The 18,260-nt window shown below is 57.8% G+C and overlaps 5 protein-coding genes across 5 annotated transcripts; 2 read left to right on the forward strand and 3 right to left on the reverse strand.

Annotated features, from left to right (window-relative positions):
• Positions 1–12: 12 nt before the first annotated feature.
• On the forward strand, positions 13–2,776 carry GGS23DRAFT_597422 (Zn-dependent exopeptidase; the record flags this gene model as incomplete). Its single annotated transcript, XM_051518622.1, has 2 exons — positions 13–2,526; positions 2,594–2,776. The coding sequence occupies 2 exons, from the start codon at positions 13–15 to the stop codon at positions 2,774–2,776; spliced, it is 2,697 nt and encodes an 898-aa protein (XP_051371338.1).
• An 849-nt stretch (positions 2,777–3,625) lies between these two features.
• GGS23DRAFT_597423 (uncharacterized protein) lies at positions 3,626–4,780 on the reverse strand (the record flags this gene model as incomplete). The annotated part of the gene is made up of 1 exon (XM_051518623.1): positions 3,626–4,780. The coding sequence occupies one exon, from the start codon at positions 4,778–4,780 to the stop codon at positions 3,626–3,628; it is 1,155 nt and encodes a 384-aa protein (XP_051371339.1).
• A 4,026-nt stretch (positions 4,781–8,806) lies between these two features.
• On the forward strand, positions 8,807–10,096 carry GGS23DRAFT_85071 (uncharacterized protein). The gene has a single exon (XM_051521342.1). The coding sequence runs from the start codon at positions 8,960–8,962 to the stop codon at positions 9,740–9,742; it is 783 nt and encodes a 260-aa protein (XP_051371340.1). The 5' UTR covers positions 8,807–8,959; the 3' UTR covers positions 9,743–10,096.
• Positions 10,097–10,354: 258 nt separating this feature from the next.
• On the reverse strand, positions 10,355–12,340 carry GGS23DRAFT_605537 (saccharopine dehydrogenase; the record flags this gene model as incomplete). Its single annotated transcript, XM_051519770.1, has 8 exons — positions 10,355–10,382; positions 10,437–10,542; positions 10,709–10,850; positions 10,924–11,033; positions 11,092–11,360; positions 11,418–11,610; positions 11,739–11,842; positions 11,949–12,340. 8 exons carry the CDS (start codon positions 12,338–12,340, stop codon positions 10,355–10,357), a joined length of 1,344 nt encoding a protein of 447 aa, XP_051371341.1.
• A 2,612-nt stretch (positions 12,341–14,952) lies between these two features.
• GGS23DRAFT_84982 (Nucleotidylyl transferase) lies at positions 14,953–16,748 on the reverse strand. The gene is made up of 6 exons (XM_051521341.1): positions 16,159–16,748; positions 16,026–16,083; positions 15,853–15,959; positions 15,592–15,697; positions 15,362–15,501; positions 14,953–15,302 (listed from the first exon to the last, which is right to left on the reverse strand). Exons 1-6 carry the CDS (start codon positions 16,382–16,384, stop codon positions 15,115–15,117), a joined length of 825 nt encoding a protein of 274 aa, XP_051371342.1. The 5' UTR covers positions 16,385–16,748; the 3' UTR covers positions 14,953–15,114.
• Positions 16,749–18,260: the final 1,512 nt, after the last annotated feature.

Genomic DNA, 18,260 nt, shown 5'->3' on the forward strand with positions numbered 1-18,260 from the left:
ATTCCTATCACGATGCCCTCCGAGAAGTCACAATATATACCGCCTCCCCCTATACCAACCTACGATGAAGCGACTGCTGGGAACCCCTCGTCTTCGCGACCTAACTGGCCGCCGCCCTCTTCGCCCGTAGATGCGAGACCCGACCACGAGACCGAAGCCCAGTCCCTCCTCTCCTCGCGTCCCAGACCGGCTGACGCGAGACATGCACCCGGCGGCTACCAGGCCCCGTACGTCGAGTCCGACGACGAAGGATCCCAGTGGACACTCGAAGACGACGACGGCGATGGCGACCAAGACGCGCAAGTGCGGCGCGAAATGCAGGAGCTGGAAGTCGAAGACCCCCTAAACGACTCGAGTTCCCGGTCCTCCTCCTCGTCGTGGAGGAAACGAATAGCGTCCTCACTTCCGCAATGGAAATGGCGATGGCGCCTGCCTAGGTTTACCGTTCGACTGCCCCGCCAAAACGACGCCGAAAATGCCGGGGATGGGGAATCGGAAGAGCCCAGGAGGAGGTGGAGGTGGAAGTGGAAGATGCCAAGCTTCAACAGCGCTGCCGCCGTACTTCTCGTCGGGAGGCTGCTCGCCGTCTTCCTCATACTGGGCTTCTTGTACCTGCTGTTCATCAGTGACCTTTTCAGTAATATGACGAGGCGCCTCGGCGGCCAGATGTTCGACCCTGAGGCTGTGCGCCAATACGTGCAGAATAACATCGACTCAGGCATGATGAGGAACACGTTGAAGCACTTTACAGGCTATGCGCACATAGCAGGGACCGAGGGCGATTTCGCGCTAGCCATGGACGTGCGAAACTACTTCACGAGATACGGTCTCGAGGCCGTAGCGGTCGACGAATACTACGTATACTTGAACTACCCCAAGGAGGGCGGTAGGGCGGTGGAGATCATGTCCGAGGACGGGAAGAAGGCGAAGTGGACGGCCGCGCTCGAGGAGCGCCACGTGGGCAGCGAGACGGCAGGCCGCCAGACTTACGTGTTTCACGGCCACTCCAAGTCGGGTGACGTCCGGGGTCCCTTAATATACGCCAACTACGGAGCGAGAGAAGATTTCAAGTTGCTTGCTGACAAGGGAATCGATACAAAGGGCGCGATCGCGCTGGTACGCTACTACGGCACGCAGGGCGACCGGGCGCTGAAGGTGAAGGCGGCCGAGATGGCCGGGTTTGCCGGGTGTATAATATACAGTGACCCGGCGGAAGACGGGTTCCTCAGGGGGGAGACAGCGCCGAAAGGGCGCTACATGCCTGCCGACGGGGTCCAGAGGGGGTCGGTCAGCTTAATGAGCTGGGTGGTCGGCGACGTGCTCACGCCCGGCTGGGAGAGCAAGGAAGGCCAGCCTCGGATGACGACGAACCAGACGGCTGGTCTCGTCCAGATTCCGAGTATACCGATCGCCTGGCGGGATGCTCAGATCCTTCTCCAACACATCCAAGGCTTCGGCGAGCCGTGCCCGGAGCTGTGGCGCGGCGGCGTGCCCGACGTCGAGTGGTGGTCGGGGAATTCGTCGTCGCCGATCGTGCGACTGAAGAACGAGCAAGACGAAGTGGAAAAACAGAAGATTTGGAACATCTACGCCAAGATCATCGGCGTCGAGCAGAGCGAGAAATCGATCATCATCGGTAACCATCGCGACGCGTGGTCCTTCGGCGCAACTGATCCCAACTCGGGAACGGTAGTCATGCTGGAAGTCGCACGCATCTTCGGCGATCTCGCAACGAGGGGCTGGCGACCGCTGCGCACGATCGAGTTCATGAGCTGGGATGCCGAAGAGTACAATCTCATCGGCAGCACCGAGTTTGTCGAAAACAATCTCGAAGCTCTGCAGAAGAACGCGTTCGCGTATATCAACCTCGACACGGCCGTTTCTGGCCCGGAGTTTCACGCGGCCGCGTCGCCGGTGTTCCGCAAAGTTCTCAGTAAGGTCCTCGACCGGGTCGTCGACCCCGTTTTCAACGCGACCCTGCGCACGCTGTGGGATGAGCGCAATAGCCAACTCGAGGGTCTCGGCGCGGGCAGCGATTACGTCGCGTTCCAGGATATAGCGGGCACGAGCTCGATCGATATCCGCTTTGGCGGGGAGGCACACCCTTACCACTCGTCGTACGATAACTTTGAGTGGATGGACCACGTGGGGGACCCCGGCTTCACATACCACAACCTGCTGGGTCAGGTCCTCGCGCTCCTCATCCTCGAACTCGCCGACCGACCGGTCTTGCCTTTTGACATGGGCAACTACGCGCTCGCCCTGGGTCGTTACGTCGGCGACCTGTGGCAGTGGGCGGAGGAGAAGGGCATCAACGACAAGTTCAACCTAGGTCCGCTTAAGGACGCGGTTCTGGACGTCGAGAAGGCTACCTCGGAGTTTGAGAAATGGGAATCCAGCTGGGAGCAAACGGTCTTGGCATCGAACGGCTGGGAACCGGTACCCTTGGGCCAGAGGAGGTGCGACTACAACAATCGCATGGCGAATTTCGAGACCGACCTGCTGGACTTGGAATTCGGCGGTGGGGTGAGTTTCCTATCTGCATATCGTCTCATATTTTGTCGAGGTTACATATTGACAGCGTTTCCCGCAGATACCGAACCGGACACAGTTCAAACACGTCGTTTTCGGACCGCAACTATGGTCCGGGTACGACGAGGCGTATTTCCCGGCCATCCGGGACGCCGCCGACGCAGCGGACTGGCCGTTGACGCAGAAGATGATCGACAAAGCCTCGGCGATCATAGGGAACGCGGCCGAGGTACTACTAGACTAATCGAGAAGCAAAGAAAGGAAAGCCAGCCAGGACCAACAAGAGGGAGGGGCTTTCCATACGTTTGCCTCACGCTTTCACTCGCCGCGAAGGTCTCTCGCGGTATTATACAAATGCATTGCCAGGCGTCACGGGTCGGTTTCAGGGCAGGGGAAGGGAGAGGGAGGGAGGAAGGGTCTATATATACTGTATGTACGTGTAAGGTGACCGACCCCCTGTGTTTTTCTTCGTTTTTCTAGCTCTGTCCATTTTCAGGTCATCGCCACATAGCTCGATTCGATTAGACGCGATCTGCCCCAGCATTGGGGGCTTGAGAATATCAAAACATGTTCCTTTTCTTCTGTTTAAATACTAGTATCTATACGAGCAAGGCATGGGACTAGTCTACGGGTCGGCCTCCTTCCGCCCCCCTGAGCAAAGGGATGTAAAGCCATGCCTTCGAGATTCCACCGATCTACTTAAGGGCTGTCATCATAGCTATCTTTCCGGAACACCGAGGGGAAGCGACGCGGTGAAGACGACCGGTCTCAGATAGGAAGAGAAAGGGGGCGGGAAACAGACGCTGACTATCTACCTACCTAGGTGATCCATAAAAGAGCCGTGTATGTAGTATGGATGCATATATGCGTGGTGACGCCAGATGCCCCAGCGAGACGCCATGTCCGATATCCTACCGCTCCGCACGTACAAGACGCCCACTTCGCCGCCTGCCCCCTCGTCTCCGACGCCCAGATGCCGCCACCGCTCCGGGCCGAAACCGACCCGCAGGTTCCCCGCCTTCTCCCAGCCCGAGGCCCCAACCTATGCGCAACCCCAACTCGCAGCGCGAGTCCTCCACCCGTCGGCACACCCTCACCCAGCCCCGACAGCAAGCCCGTTTATCTCTGCCGTGGCGGCAGCAGCCGCTGACGCGGCGACGGCGGCGGCGGCCGGCGACGCGTAGCCGCGGCAGGCGTCGGTGGCGCACTTGTAGAAGACGGCGGGGGCGGGGGACTCGGAGGCGGAGGCGGAGGCGAAGGAGGCGACGTCGCGGCGCGAGGGGAAGCCGCAGGCGCAGGGCGGGTTGGCGGGGTCGACGCCGCGGGCGTCGGCCCAGCAGATGAAGCTGCTGCGGCCGGGGGCGGGGGGCGGCATGGCGGCGGTGTCACCGGGGGCCGCGGCCGCCCAGCACTCGTAGCACCGGAAGTACCAGCGCCGCGGGTTGCGCGCGCTGAGCGAAAGCGCGCGGGCGACGCCCCGGTGCGCCGGGTTGCGCCGGGGGCAGCGCAGCGCCGGGCGCGCGGGGAAGCACGGGTGGTGCACGGGCACGGGCTCGAGCGCGGGCGCGGGCGGCGCGTCCGCGTCTGCGTCGGGGTCGGGCTTGACGACGGCGAGGACGTCGTCGAGCGCGGGCGCGGGAGGCCGCGACGCGCGCCGCGACGACGGCGACGGCGACGCGCTGCGCTCGAACGAGGTCGCGGCGAAGGCGGGCGCGGACAGGGTCGAGGCGCTGCCGCGGCGGCGCTTGAACGGCGACATCTCGACGACGTCGTCGTCGTCCTCGTCGCCGCCGCTGCTGTCGTCGTCGTCGGCGGCGGCGGCGACTACTACCCGCCGCGCGTATGTGTAGTGCCGCTGCCCGTCGTCCGCGCGCACCACGATGTCGACGGCCGTTGGCGACGCGTGGCGCCGCCGCCGCCGCCGGGTCACCGGCGCGCACGCCTGTCCCGCGTCCTCGGCGCCCGGCGTCGCGGCCCGCGGGGACGCTGCGGCGGTCCTGGATGCTGGCAGCGCCACCTCGACGGCGCCGGCGTCGGATGGCGCGGGCGGCGGGACTTCGAGGACTCCCGCATCGCCGCCTGGCGCCGCGGCCGGCGGCGCTACTTCGACGACGTCGACATCGCGGTTCTGGACGGGCGCCGGTGGTGCTGTCGCCGCGGCGAGGAGCAGCCCCCGAGGCAGGCTCGTCAGGTCGACGACCTGCGGCTCCCGCTTCAGGACCACCTCGACCCGGATGATGTGCGCCATAGGTGGGCGGGGAGGCTGTGCTATGGCAGCGCGGCAAGTGTGTGTCTTAGCAGCCGAGATAGCTGCTAGCTCGTACGGACTCGTTAAAGAGCGGCGAGGCGGCCCTGCGTGGTGGTTCTGACGGGTAGCGAAGAAGGGGTCGGAAGGGATCAGGCGTCCGTAGCGCTGTGCCGACAGTAGATCGTTGCGGCGACTTTGACTTCCTGTTCTCTGCGACGATAACTGGCGTCGTGCTGTGTAGGTGGGAGAGCAAGATAGAATAGTGCCCGAGGAAAAGCGCAGAAAGAGGGCCCGTCGAGGTATTTACACGGCACCATACCCTCCCCTGCACCCCCCCCCCCGCAGCCGCTCGCAGGGTGCGCGCGCGCCTCCAGCAGAGCGCGGGAGGGGGCGTAAATCGCGCGTGCGATCTGCCCCCCTCTCCCTCCACCGCCGCTCAGCCCATATGTGTGCCTTGCCAGCTCCTTCGCGCGCGCCGCCTCTCAGCCGCTCCCCGGGGGGGGTGTTGGAGCTTATATGCGGGCGCGATAACAGCAGGGTTGGCTATTGGCTGTCCCGGGCGATACTAAGCGTTTCGGGCTGGGAACGCTGGCGCACGAGAACACCGCGGCTGAAGGGGCACGCCGTTCTGGGCTGGTCTGCAGCTGGGCGGGAGGTCGCGCTGGCGCCAAGGTGTGGCCAGGGGAGGAGTGGGTGGTGTGGTCGTCCGTCGTGTTGCTGTGTAGGCAAGAGACCACGGGCTACGACGAACGTATGCGAAGCTAGTTTGAGCAGTCTCCAAACGATGCTTGCCTCGGAGGGCAAGGGAGTAAACGTGTAACTAGGTGTCTTCGCTAGGAGGCGGGCGGCGCGGAGGGAGTCGAGACGATGGAGGCCGGCCACTATCCAGTCCTCCGCCCCGATCCCAGCTTTTGCCTATCCGCGAGACACAGGACCCCAAGTAGGCGCTCGCAGATCAAGGAACGCGAGGCACACCGTCTGCTACAACAGGCAAATGGCGCGAGGAGGCGGCGTCGGCTTGCAGGAACAGTCGTCATCGACGAGAGTCATCGACAAGGCGGCAGAGATCCTACCTCCGCAGTCGGCTCCCCCCCTAAGGCGCATTGTAAGAGCCGCTGCTGCTAGAAGCGCGTGCCGGTCCCCCTTGATCTCCCATGTACACGTGCGAGACTTCCACGACTTACACGGCTGGGCTTGATCAAGCAGGAGGTATGCCAGACTATGACATGTCCGGTCCGGTCTGGTCTAGACACAGGGGCTTCGATGCACGTCTTGCTGTTCAAGTCTTGGGCATAGTCTATAGCAGAAAGTTAGACATGGTGGCGTGTGGTTAACCGCTAGAGTGAGAGCACCGCTCGACCATCGTATTTCTCCCGCTGCAGCACCCGTCCCCGACTGGGATTCTATAAAAATAGAGCCCAGTAAGCCGACTGCCCGTAGGACCATCGCGTTCCAAAATCAACTCTCTCAGCGGTTCGGTGGGACGGGCTTTGCCAGGCATCTCAAGCATATTTCCCTTTCTCCCCGATCGTCCGTTTCTCCATCCAACAGTCCATCATAGACACGACAGCCGGGCAGCGCGGTCCCGCCCACCGTTTCCAGCCCTGATCTTTAGATCTCTAGGTAGTTCCACTCCGTATCCCTTCCTACCATTCGTTCACCCTTCGTTCTTGATTAACCAACACCGATCAAGTCTGTGCCTTTCTGGTTTATCCTGTGGGTTCGAGGGCGCTTCGCTCCCACTCACTCGCCGACAAGGCAGTTCTCCCCGCCCCGTTTTGCCTCGTCTGTCGTAGCGTAGAAGTAGTAGTGGTGCCAATTAACACCCGTGGGGACTGCGTGCTGAGGCTATCCGGTGCCCGTCCCCCTTTTTCCGTTCGCCGGCTTCGCCATCTGGCGGCGTCTTGTTTCGCAGCTTTCGCAGAGCGTGCACGCCTCGCACCTCGGCGCCATATACCTAGGAAAGGTAGATTTGTATAGGCATCGTCATGCCTTTTCGAACGACACCCTGAGCTCCTTCTCTCCCGATCGCCACGCAGAAAATACGCACAAGCTTATATATCCACGAGGCGTCTGCATTTTCGCACGACACCTTTCCCTCCCGCGTGGCGCGCCGCGAGGAGGAGAAGTGGAGGAACGGGTAGGGAAAGGAAAGGGAAAGAAGAGAAGAGAATAGCAAAACTGGTATTTCACGTGCTACACAGTTCACCAAAGGCACCCGCCAAGAGGCTCCGATAGCAGGATCCGCACTGGGATAGCTGGCCCCTCCGGACGTGCGTGCCCCCCAGGAGCCCTGGGACGGGTGTTGAAACGTAGGTGTACTCTGCATCTGTATGTACGTGCGTATGATATGATAGGCACGATCTTGGATATGCTGACAGCGCCCATCTCCCCCTCCTTCCCCTCCTTTTTCTTTCTCTTTCTGCTGTTCCCTTCCCGCTGGGTTAGGGTAATAGGTAGGTAGGTAATAGCTGTCCTAATATCCGACTTTCCTCGGCGAGGACCCCTTTCGACGAGCTGGACACATGGCAGTAACGTAGGCGGCGTCCCCCCCTAGATGCGTGTATCTGCCGGAGCGCATCACGCCATTGGTTGTCGGGGTGTCGAAGGCCGGTGTGCGGGTAGATCCACTTGTAGGGTATATATATCTGGTATCTACCTACTATCTTGTTGGCCCAGGATGGAGCGGTGAGAGAAAGAGATAAAAGAGAGAGAGACAGGCCCAATGCCTGGGCAGGTATTTGTTTTTCTTGGGCTTGCCTTGCCAGGCTGCATGTGATAGTGGAATAGCTTGTCCGCATACCCCCCATGTTATACCTACGTAGTGCCTACATACACAGGCTATCTCGCTAGATGTAGTAGCCCTAGCCTAGGAATGTATGTGCGTCGACGTCCGGGTTCCTTGCATCTTGGCGCGAACCTACAGGGGGAGGGTGGTGTTCTAGACGTTTATACTGCCTTGTTGTGTTTATTCGGATCGACACGCCTGTCAATGCTTGTGAGCTGGGAGGGCCCGGCTCGGCTGTCGCCGGTAGCATATTCTGCTCTCCTGGAACTGAGAGGCTGAATCTGCTATCGTTGCCGTCGCTGTCGGCGATGTCTACCCACCTACCTACCTACCTGTAGGATTGTCCACGTATCGGACCTCCTTGCCCTGTCAACAAGGGGGGCCCAGGCCCCTCACCACCACCACAACGCCCTCGACCAATGTCAATACCACACAACACTGCTACCTACCTACATGCCCTACCTGCCTACATGCTGGCATCCCGTCTTCGACCCGAACGCCGCCAGGAAAGGTCTCGATGGATCCAATCGGGACGCGCTGGCCCAAGACGTGCATGCATGCATGGAGCTCTGCCCCATGGCGAATCCCACCCCGGCGCCTCTCTCGCAATCGCGGTGAGGAGACTGGCTGCGAGCTCGACAACACCGTTACCGTGTCGCACATCTCCGGCATGGAAGCGGATGCACGCCGCAGCTCTCGACCCAGAAATACGTCCCAACGCGCACAACGCTGGGTGGTGAGAAATCATTATTGTGGGCAGGGCCCGGCTTGGTACGTGCTCTGGCACGACTTACACGGGAGCCCGCTGGCGATGGCCTCAGCCAACCAGCCTGTCGAGGACCCTTATGGCCCCCGGTCGAGAACCCGGCCGGTCAGGCATATAGAAACGAATATAGGTCCATACGTACATGTATCTGCACCCGCGTGGGGGAAGTGTGCGTATGCCTACCTGTAGGTAGGTGTATATATCTATACGAGTCCGCTGGCCGCCGGCGCGAGGGGTTACATTTCCGTCCCGTTTGGTTCAGCGAAATCCATCATCATTCTCCATCCACCTCGCCCTCGCGCTGCGCGCACGCGATATAACACCTGATCGCATCGGGAATTTACGGACGTGTATCAGTTCTTCACTTACCGAACGCCCCCCCGAGAATCGTGCCATTCATATCTTTTTTTTTCTTCTTCTTTCTTTATCTTCCAGCTTCCCGAGACGCCCATCGCGTTCCTATATATTTTCTTCCCCTTCTCCTCCTCCGGCCTCCTCCCTCCCTACCTCGGTGCCGTCCCGCACCCATCTACGACACGCTTGCTGCCCGCTCCCCCCCCCTTTCCGTTCTTCCGCTTCCGCTTCCGCTTCTCCCTCCGCACACGTGTGCACGCACGTGCGCGCGATGGAGCCCTCGCTGCTGATGCGCGTCCCCGCCGAGGTGCGCATGCTGATCTACGACTACCTCTTCGACGACGGCGGCCACAAGCAGCTGCGCATCCAGAACGCCGCCGTGGGCCGGCTCGCCGAGATGGACGGCGAGGGCCGGTGCCGGCGCCGGAGCCGGTACTACGTGCTCGAGCGGTCCTTCCACCGCCGCTGCTTCCGCACCACCTACTGCCTGGCCACCCCCGGCGTCCGTTTCTGTGCCCCGCTGATGCGCGCGAGCCGCCGCCTGCATCAGGAGACCTCGTACCTCGTCTACGGCTGCCACACGTTCGACTTCGGCAGCGACATCGAGGCCGTCGAGCCCTTCCTCTCCGACCTGACGCCCGCCAGCTGCCGCCTCATCCGCGAGGTCTGGCTCTACAAGCGCGGCCCTCTGTCTCCCTACGACACCGACCGCGGCGAGTGGCGCAGCGTCTGCCGCTTCCTGCGCGACCACGGCTCCGTCAAGAAGCTTCGGCTCGTCGTTCAGGGTGGCCGCCCTTCCGGAGGCGCCTGGGTCGGCCCCCGCGAATTCACCGCCGCCGACCTCCAGCTCCTCTTCGACATCAAGCACGAGAGCCTCGACTGGGTTGGTGAGCTCGCCCGCGTCAGCGGCATCGAGGAGCTCGACATCCTGCCTGACGTCCGCTACTGCCCCCAGCCCTCCTCCACCAACATGATCATCTTCGTCGCCCTCTCCGCCTCTATCGAGCGCGGCCTCACCGAGTTTGTCCGCACTCAACTGCGATTGCCGCTGTGAGAAATGCTTCGATTCTCTTTTTCCGCTAAGGAGACTGGGGTAGCGGACACTAAGAGCTCGGCCTTCATGTCCTCTTGGTTTGGTGGGAGTCGACAGGAGTGTATAGTTGAGGCGTTTTTGACGGTTGACTAGCGACAAAATAGACGGATATTTGCTTTATTACGTATGTTGCTGTAATAGTCTCCCCACGCGCCTCCTACCAGTATCAACTATTGGATTCGATTAAGGGGAGTAGTTAACGGCGTAATCTTGCGTCTTCCCGGCCAGTCTCCCCGGCGTTTCCCATAGTAACTGTGGTCCATATATTGACCTCAGCCTTAGATATCATCCAGTCGTCATGTGTGGTGATACCGGTAACGGCTCTAAGGGCCTGTAGCTTGGTACTCGTCATAGAAAGCGTCGCCTGGGTGCTCTCGCAGTTATGTCTAAGGGGAAAAAATAGTGTAATGTCATAGACATTGGACGAATATCCGATGTCGCTTAGAAATACACGAGCAATCAGGCCTCTGACAGTGCCGAACCTTTTCTGTATCACCACTACGTGTGGGCTACGCCGATAGAACCGCATGTAGCATATCTAATTTCGCCCTAGGAAGCTGTCCTTTTACACTACTAGATTAACTTTTCCTTGCATTCGATTCTGTACTCTGTCAGTAATTGTCTCTGGAAAGAAAAGCTAGCTAGGAAGACTGACCCGTAGCTGTCTTTTAGTTCCTTCATCAGCGGCCCGTTGATCTTCGTATTCACTGGCGCGAGGACACCTTTATCGGAAATCGTACCATCGAGTACTTGTTTCACCGCTGCTCAATGCCCCGAGTTAGCATCTCTTATCGCCGGGAACATGTCGAGATTTCCAGCAATAATCAAGGCAGTAAAAGCAGCACATGAAGAAAGAAAGGCCACGTCTATGCGAAGAGCCATTCGCTCATAACCGCAAAAGGGGGTCACGGCGCGGGAAATACTTGCCCACACCACATGGTACGCCCACTAGCTTCGCCATTGCTGTGGGACCGCCAGATCCAATGGGAGCGCCGTACTCGCAGAGGGTAGAGGTTATCGTGTCCTTGCTGCCGTCTCTGTTCTTGATCTCGAATTGATGTTGGAGGAACTTGAATGCCCAGTGTCAGGATCGTCGTCCCTATGAGAAAAAAAGCGCTAGAGCACTACGATTATATACGTACTACTAGGTCGCGCTCGCCTTCCTCGTAGGCCATCTTTTGCTCGAGGGTAGCACATAACGTGTCTAGAGGGTTCCCTTTCGGCGTGATCTTGGCCTCAGAAAAGATACCGACTGTGCTGCTGTGTCAAAAACTGCCCGAGTGTGATCGCTAGAGTTCTCGGTTACTTACGCCACTTGAGGCCTGCCACCAATTGGTTCTTCTCATCGGCATTCTCGAATGTGGTTTTGGACGAAATCGCTGACAGTAGATCGCTCTCACTGGATGAACTGGCGCCGATGATCTTCCTGGTCGCTTCCTTCCAAGCGACTGGCTCTTTCAGGAAGTCCTGCTCCTCGTCACTGAGGAAGCCGATATCGACGAGAACTTTGACGAACTCCGGGAAGCCGGCGTATCGAAGGGTGCCGCGAACTACGGTCTGCGCCTCGGGGATGTTGTAGCTGAAAAGAATCAGCAATTGACTATCCGTGGTTCAACAGTCAAGTCCGTATCCTTACCGTTCTCGGTAACCGGTGCTGTCTCGGTTTCCATACGCGACGAAGTTGAAGCCCAGAAAGCCGGTGTGGTAGGGTTTCGCCGTCCCCATGAGATCCTCACCTCTCACGTTCACCTCCTGGCCGTTCTCGAAATACTTGGCATTGTTCTTCAACGCCAACAGCACCCCACGGCTACTCCAGCTAAACTTGTATCCTAGATCTAGTCAGCAGCCAGAAGGAATACGAAAGCCGGCGCCACGTTTACCGAGAGGGTTATCCGAGTCTAGCACGACAGTTAGCTTCAACAGTATCCCCACTCATAATCTGGTATCGTAGCCGTACTCTCTGGCGCAGGCAAGCCACCGCAAAAGCTCCTAAAGGCACGGATTGAGCCTCCTTCCTTGTGGACCCGGTCGATAACGTCGACGGCGTAGAGATGGTCAATTCTTGCGGGGGGCGGGTCAGCGGAAGAAGGATGGGACAGAGCACGGCAGTCAGAAGGCATACCCGGGGTCGAGCTAGCATGGTCAGCAAAGAAAGTAAGGGGGACACCGTACAAGCCATCTGCGACTTACCCCAATCTCGTTCATGACGGTGATGCCGGCAGCCTTGGCCTCCTCGTCGAGGGCCTGCATAGCGGGCGACACGTACGACGTCGTGACTACGTGCTTCTTCGCCTTGATGGCGGCCTTGACGACAGCAACATGGTAGGTATAGGGTATCAGCGAGATGGTGACGTCGTGCCGGGCGACGGCAGCTTCGAGAGCGGGCGTGTCGTTTACGTCAAGACTGATGGCCTTGGCGTTAGGGAAGCTGCCGGCGAGCCGCTGGGCAGAGGTAAGGGTGCGGGAGGCGACGGTGACGTGCACGCCGGCCTTGGCGAGCAACTCGACGGTGGGCGTGGCGACGAAGCCGGAGCCGAGGAGGAGGGCAGACTGCGGCATCGCGGCGATGAGAGAGGTGGTGCTGGAGGGTGTCTTCTTAGCTGTCGTCGTGTTGTATTGTGCAGTGTAGGAGACTAGAGCTTGAGAGAGACGAGAATTCCATATGCAATTGAAGCTAGGTAATTGCGAGAAAAATTTATGCAACGCCTGTGTGCCCCGCGTTGTGCCCCGCGTTGTTGCCCCGCGTCATTACACGTGCCTACCTGTTGTGAGTTACCATCAGGTACCTGGGCTGCCTGCCATCTTAGGTACGTAGCGTAGCTACTCTAATGTAGTGATAGGTACCTACCTCGTACCAGTCGGCGTATGACGGACACAGCTCGCTGGACCAGCAGCCACGTCTCCCGACTTCGGACTTACATAGGCACTTGAGGTGTCGCCAGCACGGATTCAACGACAGAATGGTACAAATATCGTATAGATGCCTAGGTCGATGCCTAAGGATAGGATGCGGTGGTCATCGAAAAATCCAAAACATTAGGCATGCATTCGTGTAAACGCCAACGCCTCTTTTCGATAGCGAAAGTTGTAGTTGGTGTCGATGAAGCGTAAGGGTGTGTTAACTACGGGTAGGTGCCTAATGGAAGTGAACGCCTACTTGCTAGAGAGCTGACAGAGCCTGGGACTGTATACCTATCTAGGTGGCGTTGCTAGGATTCATGTTAATAAATGCGAAGGCATCGAACTGGAGGAGCTGCACGTATTTCCTGTGTGCGCCAGACGCGTAGGCATATGCGGGCTCAGTAGCGTTATTGTTAAGATGCGGTAGTTGTGTATCGATTACACATGGCATAGGTAACTGCTGCTTGAGACCATACGATAGCGTTGTGCTTCCGTACGGGCGTCGGCGGCGGGAGCCAGAGACAAGCGTGAGGGAATCGAAGAGATAGCAGCATACCCAGGTAAGTATGTGTAGTGTGTGCTGCAGTCAACGGTTAGCAGGTAACTAAACCCTCTACACAATCCTCGCAACACCTGAGATCGAAACGAACACAGCCAAGTTTCTATCTAGCCTGCACGAGAAAGCAGATAGGCGAGCACAAATTGCTCTGCTATCCGAACCCTAACAGAAAAAAAATAGCCGAAGACAGAGAAAAAGTAGCCGAAAACGGAAAAAACGTTGCCTAGGGAACAACTCGCTGACAAAGCCAAAAGGGAGATAAACCGTCTTATACTTCTAACCACCTCTTATCCGCGCGACACATACCTATAATACCTCTTAATTCCCCCCCGGCTAGATTGTTCTCTCCCCTTGTTCCCCGGTTCCCGAGGCTCCTCCGGGGAAAATGCCCATTACGTAACCGGTCGGCCCAATGGGGATCCCAGACATATAGGTAACCTTGCTCGGATTGCGCCATTGGCAGAACAACCAAGCCACCTAACATATCGTGTGTCTAGTAGCACCAATTTACCTTACCAATGGCGACGGAGGCCGGCCAGTCGGGACCAGACCCCCCCAAAGCCACCAGACCATCTATATACCTATAGGCACCGAGGAAGATGAAGAAGAAGAAAAAGAACAGGCAAAACCTCACCACCACCCCATGTGACAAGATCCCAGGCAAGTAAGCCCCGTCCAAGGTAAACCCGTAGCTAAGTAGCTTTCAAGCAACAAAGACGACAACGACATTGGGGACAGAAAACAAGCCGCTCCGCAACTCCGTGATCGGCTGCCCGCCAAGCGCACCACAAAACCAGTGGAAGGGGGCGAAACGGGATGCGGGGCTGGGATGACGCAAGCGAGGGTGCGCTTTCGCTGCACAGCCATCGCGATATGAGAGAGATCTTCAGATGGGGTCATTCCTCGCCTTCTGTCGTGATCGCCTCCCGTGCCTCCCATCTCCCTCCGCCCCAGCCGGCGGGCGGGCCCGACCCTGTAGACGGCGGTGCCAGCTAGAAGCACCTCTCTACGAGAGACCGCGCTCACAGACAAATCCTGCTCGCAGGCCTCAGTTCTTCGTAAGAGAAATAAACTTCAAAGTGCATGTTGAGGAGCAGATAGGAGCCGGTAGCATGCGCAATGAAGCAGCCAGGGCCGCGTCGGCTCGCTTCGTCGGCGTCGGTATGATTGCTGTGTGAGGGGTATCTATGTAGGTATTGTTATTACAAATTGGTCTAGGGACCTTCCGTATGGTACTCGCGAAAACGCTGCTGTCCACAGCTCGTATGCCCGTAACCTGAGATTCCCGTCCCTCTTTAGGTTTATAGACCCAAAAGGCTGCCTGCGTGCCTATCGTAACTAATGCAAAATCGCCTCTCGGCCCTGCGTCGGCTGGCGAGGTGGCCGGCAGTTCCCAGGCTGGGAGTGTCCGCAGGTTTCCTCCCTCTTTGGCCCGTGTTGAGCGTACCTAGGCTGGGGAGGCAGCCGTCGGCTATTTCTTTAGCCAGACATGCCCGTTGCTCTTCTCCTAGGCCCATGTCTCGCCTCCTCCATCGGCTGGCGAGGTTCATAGCTACTTCTTAGCTATAAGTGCCAGTAAACGCCCCCAATGGATTTGCGCCGCACCAACGTAGGCTCCACTTCTTTCGTAACAGCCAAATTCCCACGAGACGATAACGTGACACTGGCAAAATGTCCAGCCGGAGAGGGTTCTTTCGAGTGGTTGGCCCCTACGCTGGTTCCTCGCCAAAAAGAAGATTCAGAAACCTAGGGCAACCATCCGGACTCCGCGGCCGGAATAGTTTGATTCCGGGCGCGGATGGCGGCGATTGATTCGTTGCCGTGATTCGAGCTGGCTCGATGTTAGAGAGATTGCGACGCAGGTGGTCACGATTCAGTTCTTCGCTTGTTGTTTGCCCTTGTCTTTGGACTTCGTATCTTGGTCATCCGTGTACAACCCCCTCTCGTTCATGTACTGGGTGACGGCGTGGGGGGTCATCCACTTGACGCTCATGCCGCGCTTCAGTAGAAGCCGGATCTTAGTACTGCTAACATCATTGTGAATGAGCTGGGGGATAAAGTCTGGTGCCGTGAATTAGTACGTGTAGGACCCAGATATCTGCGCTTCCCGGTCTACTTACGGATGTTGTTCTCCCACTGCTTGAGGTTTCCGAGAGCCTCGTCCATATCTGTCCCGCTCCTCTCGACGATCATGGCGCCAAAATCGCCGAGGATGTGGTTCAGATCCTGCTTATCCCATACACCCGGCGCAGACATGGTGCTTTATATATAAAGCCATCAGTATAGTGCCGTATACTTTAACGAAATCGACAATGGACGGAAGAGGAGACGAAGTCTTGTGAACACTTACGATAGCAGATCGGCGCCAGCGAGAAGCATAATCTTCACAGGCCTCCGAGACTCGCCGTCGACACCATAGACGCCCCCGAGAACTTGGTTCAGCTCGTAATCGAAATCTGTGGCATTTCGAGTTAGTGTTTGTTCTCTTCGGGCTCTTCGGAGTGTTGCGGTTGAGGGGAGGGGGGGGCAAGGGTGCGGGAGCACACGTGGCAGCAGATTCGGGAATGAGGGGAAAGCAGGCGGGGCTAGGCGAGGAAAGGGGGCGGCTTACGATCCAAGACGGCGGCAGTGGGCGTGTAGTCGGGTTGGATAGCTTCCCACGGGTCGACCATCAGCCAACTGGGCGCGTCGTCAGCCGCCAATTCGCACATGCGTACGCTGTTCACCAATACAGAGTCAGTCAGTCATCACAGATAGCTGTATAGCAGTGATAGGGGGACGTACCGGTCGCGCGCCGGAGCCAACCCGGCCTTTTTGTACGCCGAGGAGACAGGAGAGAGGTCTACGCGGTGTCAGAAACACACCGGCCTTTGTCACGAGGCCTTCACATCGGCAATGGGGAGGGGGGCGAGCTTACAGCCTCCGACGACTTCGTACTGGGTACTTAACCGCGAATAATCGCTCGCCATTTCGAACATGCGTAGGTGGAGGATGGTGATGGGGCTAAAACTACCGCAAGCGACAAGAACAAGGGGGATGCGATCCTCGACCTCTTGCCGCATCTTCAATTTGTCCGTCGGGAATCTGTAGTTGTCCAGCGTCATAGCCGAGACAGGGGCGTGTGCCGCGGGGTCGGTCGCCATCGCAATTGCGAGCGGCGGTGGCACTAGGAAGGGGAGTGCGAGGGTGCTCGTCTCTTGTAAGGCACTGCGTACGAATGCTGCAAGATTCGGCGAGCGAATAGACGATGGAAAAGGAAGACGGTATTGATTGTTGGCCCGGAGTCGCCTCGACGCCGGGTGGTGGACTGCCTAGCCTAGAATATATACCTATGCCGGAAACATACAGGCGGTGAGGGGTGGCAGAACAGAGGTGGTCTGAGCGGGGAAAGGACAGGAACAGTTTGCAGTATGGGCTATCTATTGAGACCGGCTCCCAGGGTAGCTGAGGGTATTCTTATACGTTAACTCTGTATAAACAGGCTCTCTTCCTACCGGTATCAAGGCGGAGGAATGCCTTGAATTGGGGCGGGATGTCCTCGGGAATTGCCATAGGGCCAGTCTCCCCGCTGTCGTCGGCATGATCGGCATGTTGCATCAGGCCCCGACCTCTGGACCGAGTAAGCTTATGAATCCGTTAGCAGCATCGAACGCGAGACCAATTGTCGCTCAAAGCAGGGATACCAGGTACCTAGATGTGCATACGGACGCGTATGGATACAGGTACCTACAGAGGTACCTAATATACCCTGGGTTCCCTGGCTGTAGGTACCTTAGGTGCCTTGGGTACCTACTAGGAAGGAGATAGGTAAGTACCTAAGCCTCTATAATGGTGCTTGTAAATACCCTGTATTTTTGTTGCTTGAAGTCCGGCGTCTTTGCAGTGGCTGAGCCTCTGTGCCACGGGGACCGGGTTGCCCTGCAAAAGTCCCTCCTATAGGAAGCACAGCCCGCTATCCTATGAATACTCATACAGGACGTAGGTACACATTACCTACCTAATTGTCGTGGCAGGCCCCGGCTGAGAAGGGGGTGGGGGTGAACATACAGACATTTCTGCTTCACCTTAAAACACCGAGACGTAGTCTTTACATGCTCAACAACCTAATTTTGTATGTTCTACCCAACCTGCGCAGCATATTAACCTCACATCCTTTATTGCGATTACAGAATTCTGCGATTAAGGTTGTGTGCTTTTTCCGTATGTACGAAGGATAGAAAGAGGCAGGGCATTCAAGCCCGTACTGCACGGCGCCTTGGCGCCAAGACAGCGCAGCTGTCTCTGATCGACTTCCACGGCCGTTATCATCTAGGTACCTACCTATGCGCTGCGCTAGGCAGTACTCATACATATCAGGATGCACACAGTATGAGGCAATTTATCGAATGCAAGCGCCTCATTCTCTTTAGAAAATGGACCAGTGAGTAAGCCTGAGACATTACAGAACTGCGCCCTCACGCTCCCAGGCGTAGAGGTGAGACAGAAGTCGGCTTGGCGTCAATCGCTACCCGCACATCAGGTTTCACTGCCTAGAGGCAAACTGTAGGTAACAGTACTATGCATAGAGAGTTGACGATAGTAGGTAGACAGGTAGGCCTAAAGGGGCAAAAGGAGAGAGAAACAGAGACGTTAAAAAGGTGTTCTTGGCTATATAGCGCTCGATACCTGGATATATATCACATCCCCGCCAGGGTTACATCTCGCTCCCGTATCTCCAGTCGATCATACACGAAGCAACCCGCTCTTCAACCTTCCCTAGAGCTATCTGCGGAATTCGCACTGTAATGGGAACATTGGTGAAAACCACGTGTCGCTCTTGTTAGGCTTCGGAAAAGACTCGTCAGCTAGCACAGCCTAATAATACTGACCAACGACTCTACCGCAGTCACCCGACACGACGCCTCTTTGGATAGTCCTACAGGTGAAACCTTAAGTCCGCGTACACCGAAATATTCTAGAAAAAAGGAGGGGGGGGAACGGGAGGTAAATACCTATCATTCCCTACCTACCTTCCGGACC

The sequence above is a fragment of the Durotheca rogersii genome (genome assembly GCF_024521655.1).
Source record: "Durotheca rogersii strain YMJ 92031201 chromosome Unknown GGS23scaffold_12, whole genome shotgun sequence".
In the NCBI taxonomy this organism is placed as follows: Eukaryota; Fungi; Ascomycota; class Sordariomycetes; order Xylariales; family Xylariaceae; genus Durotheca; species Durotheca rogersii.

Coding starts and splice junctions, on each gene's coding strand:
- GGS23DRAFT_85071 (XM_051521342.1), top strand. CDS start 8,960: ATGGAGCCCTCGCTGCTGATGCGCGTCCCCGCCGAGGTGCGCATGCTG.
- GGS23DRAFT_84982 (XM_051521341.1), bottom strand. CDS start 16,384: ATGGCGACCGACCCCGCGGCACACGCCCCTGTCTCGGCTATGACGCTG. Junction 15,698..15,852: donor CACTGCCGCCGTCTTGGATC/GTAAGCCGCCCC, acceptor GAAATGCCACAG/ATTTCGATTACGAGCTGAAC. Junction 15,502..15,591: donor GCTGGCGCCGATCTGCTATC/GTAAGTGTTCAC, acceptor TTATATATAAAG/CACCATGTCTGCGCCGGGTG.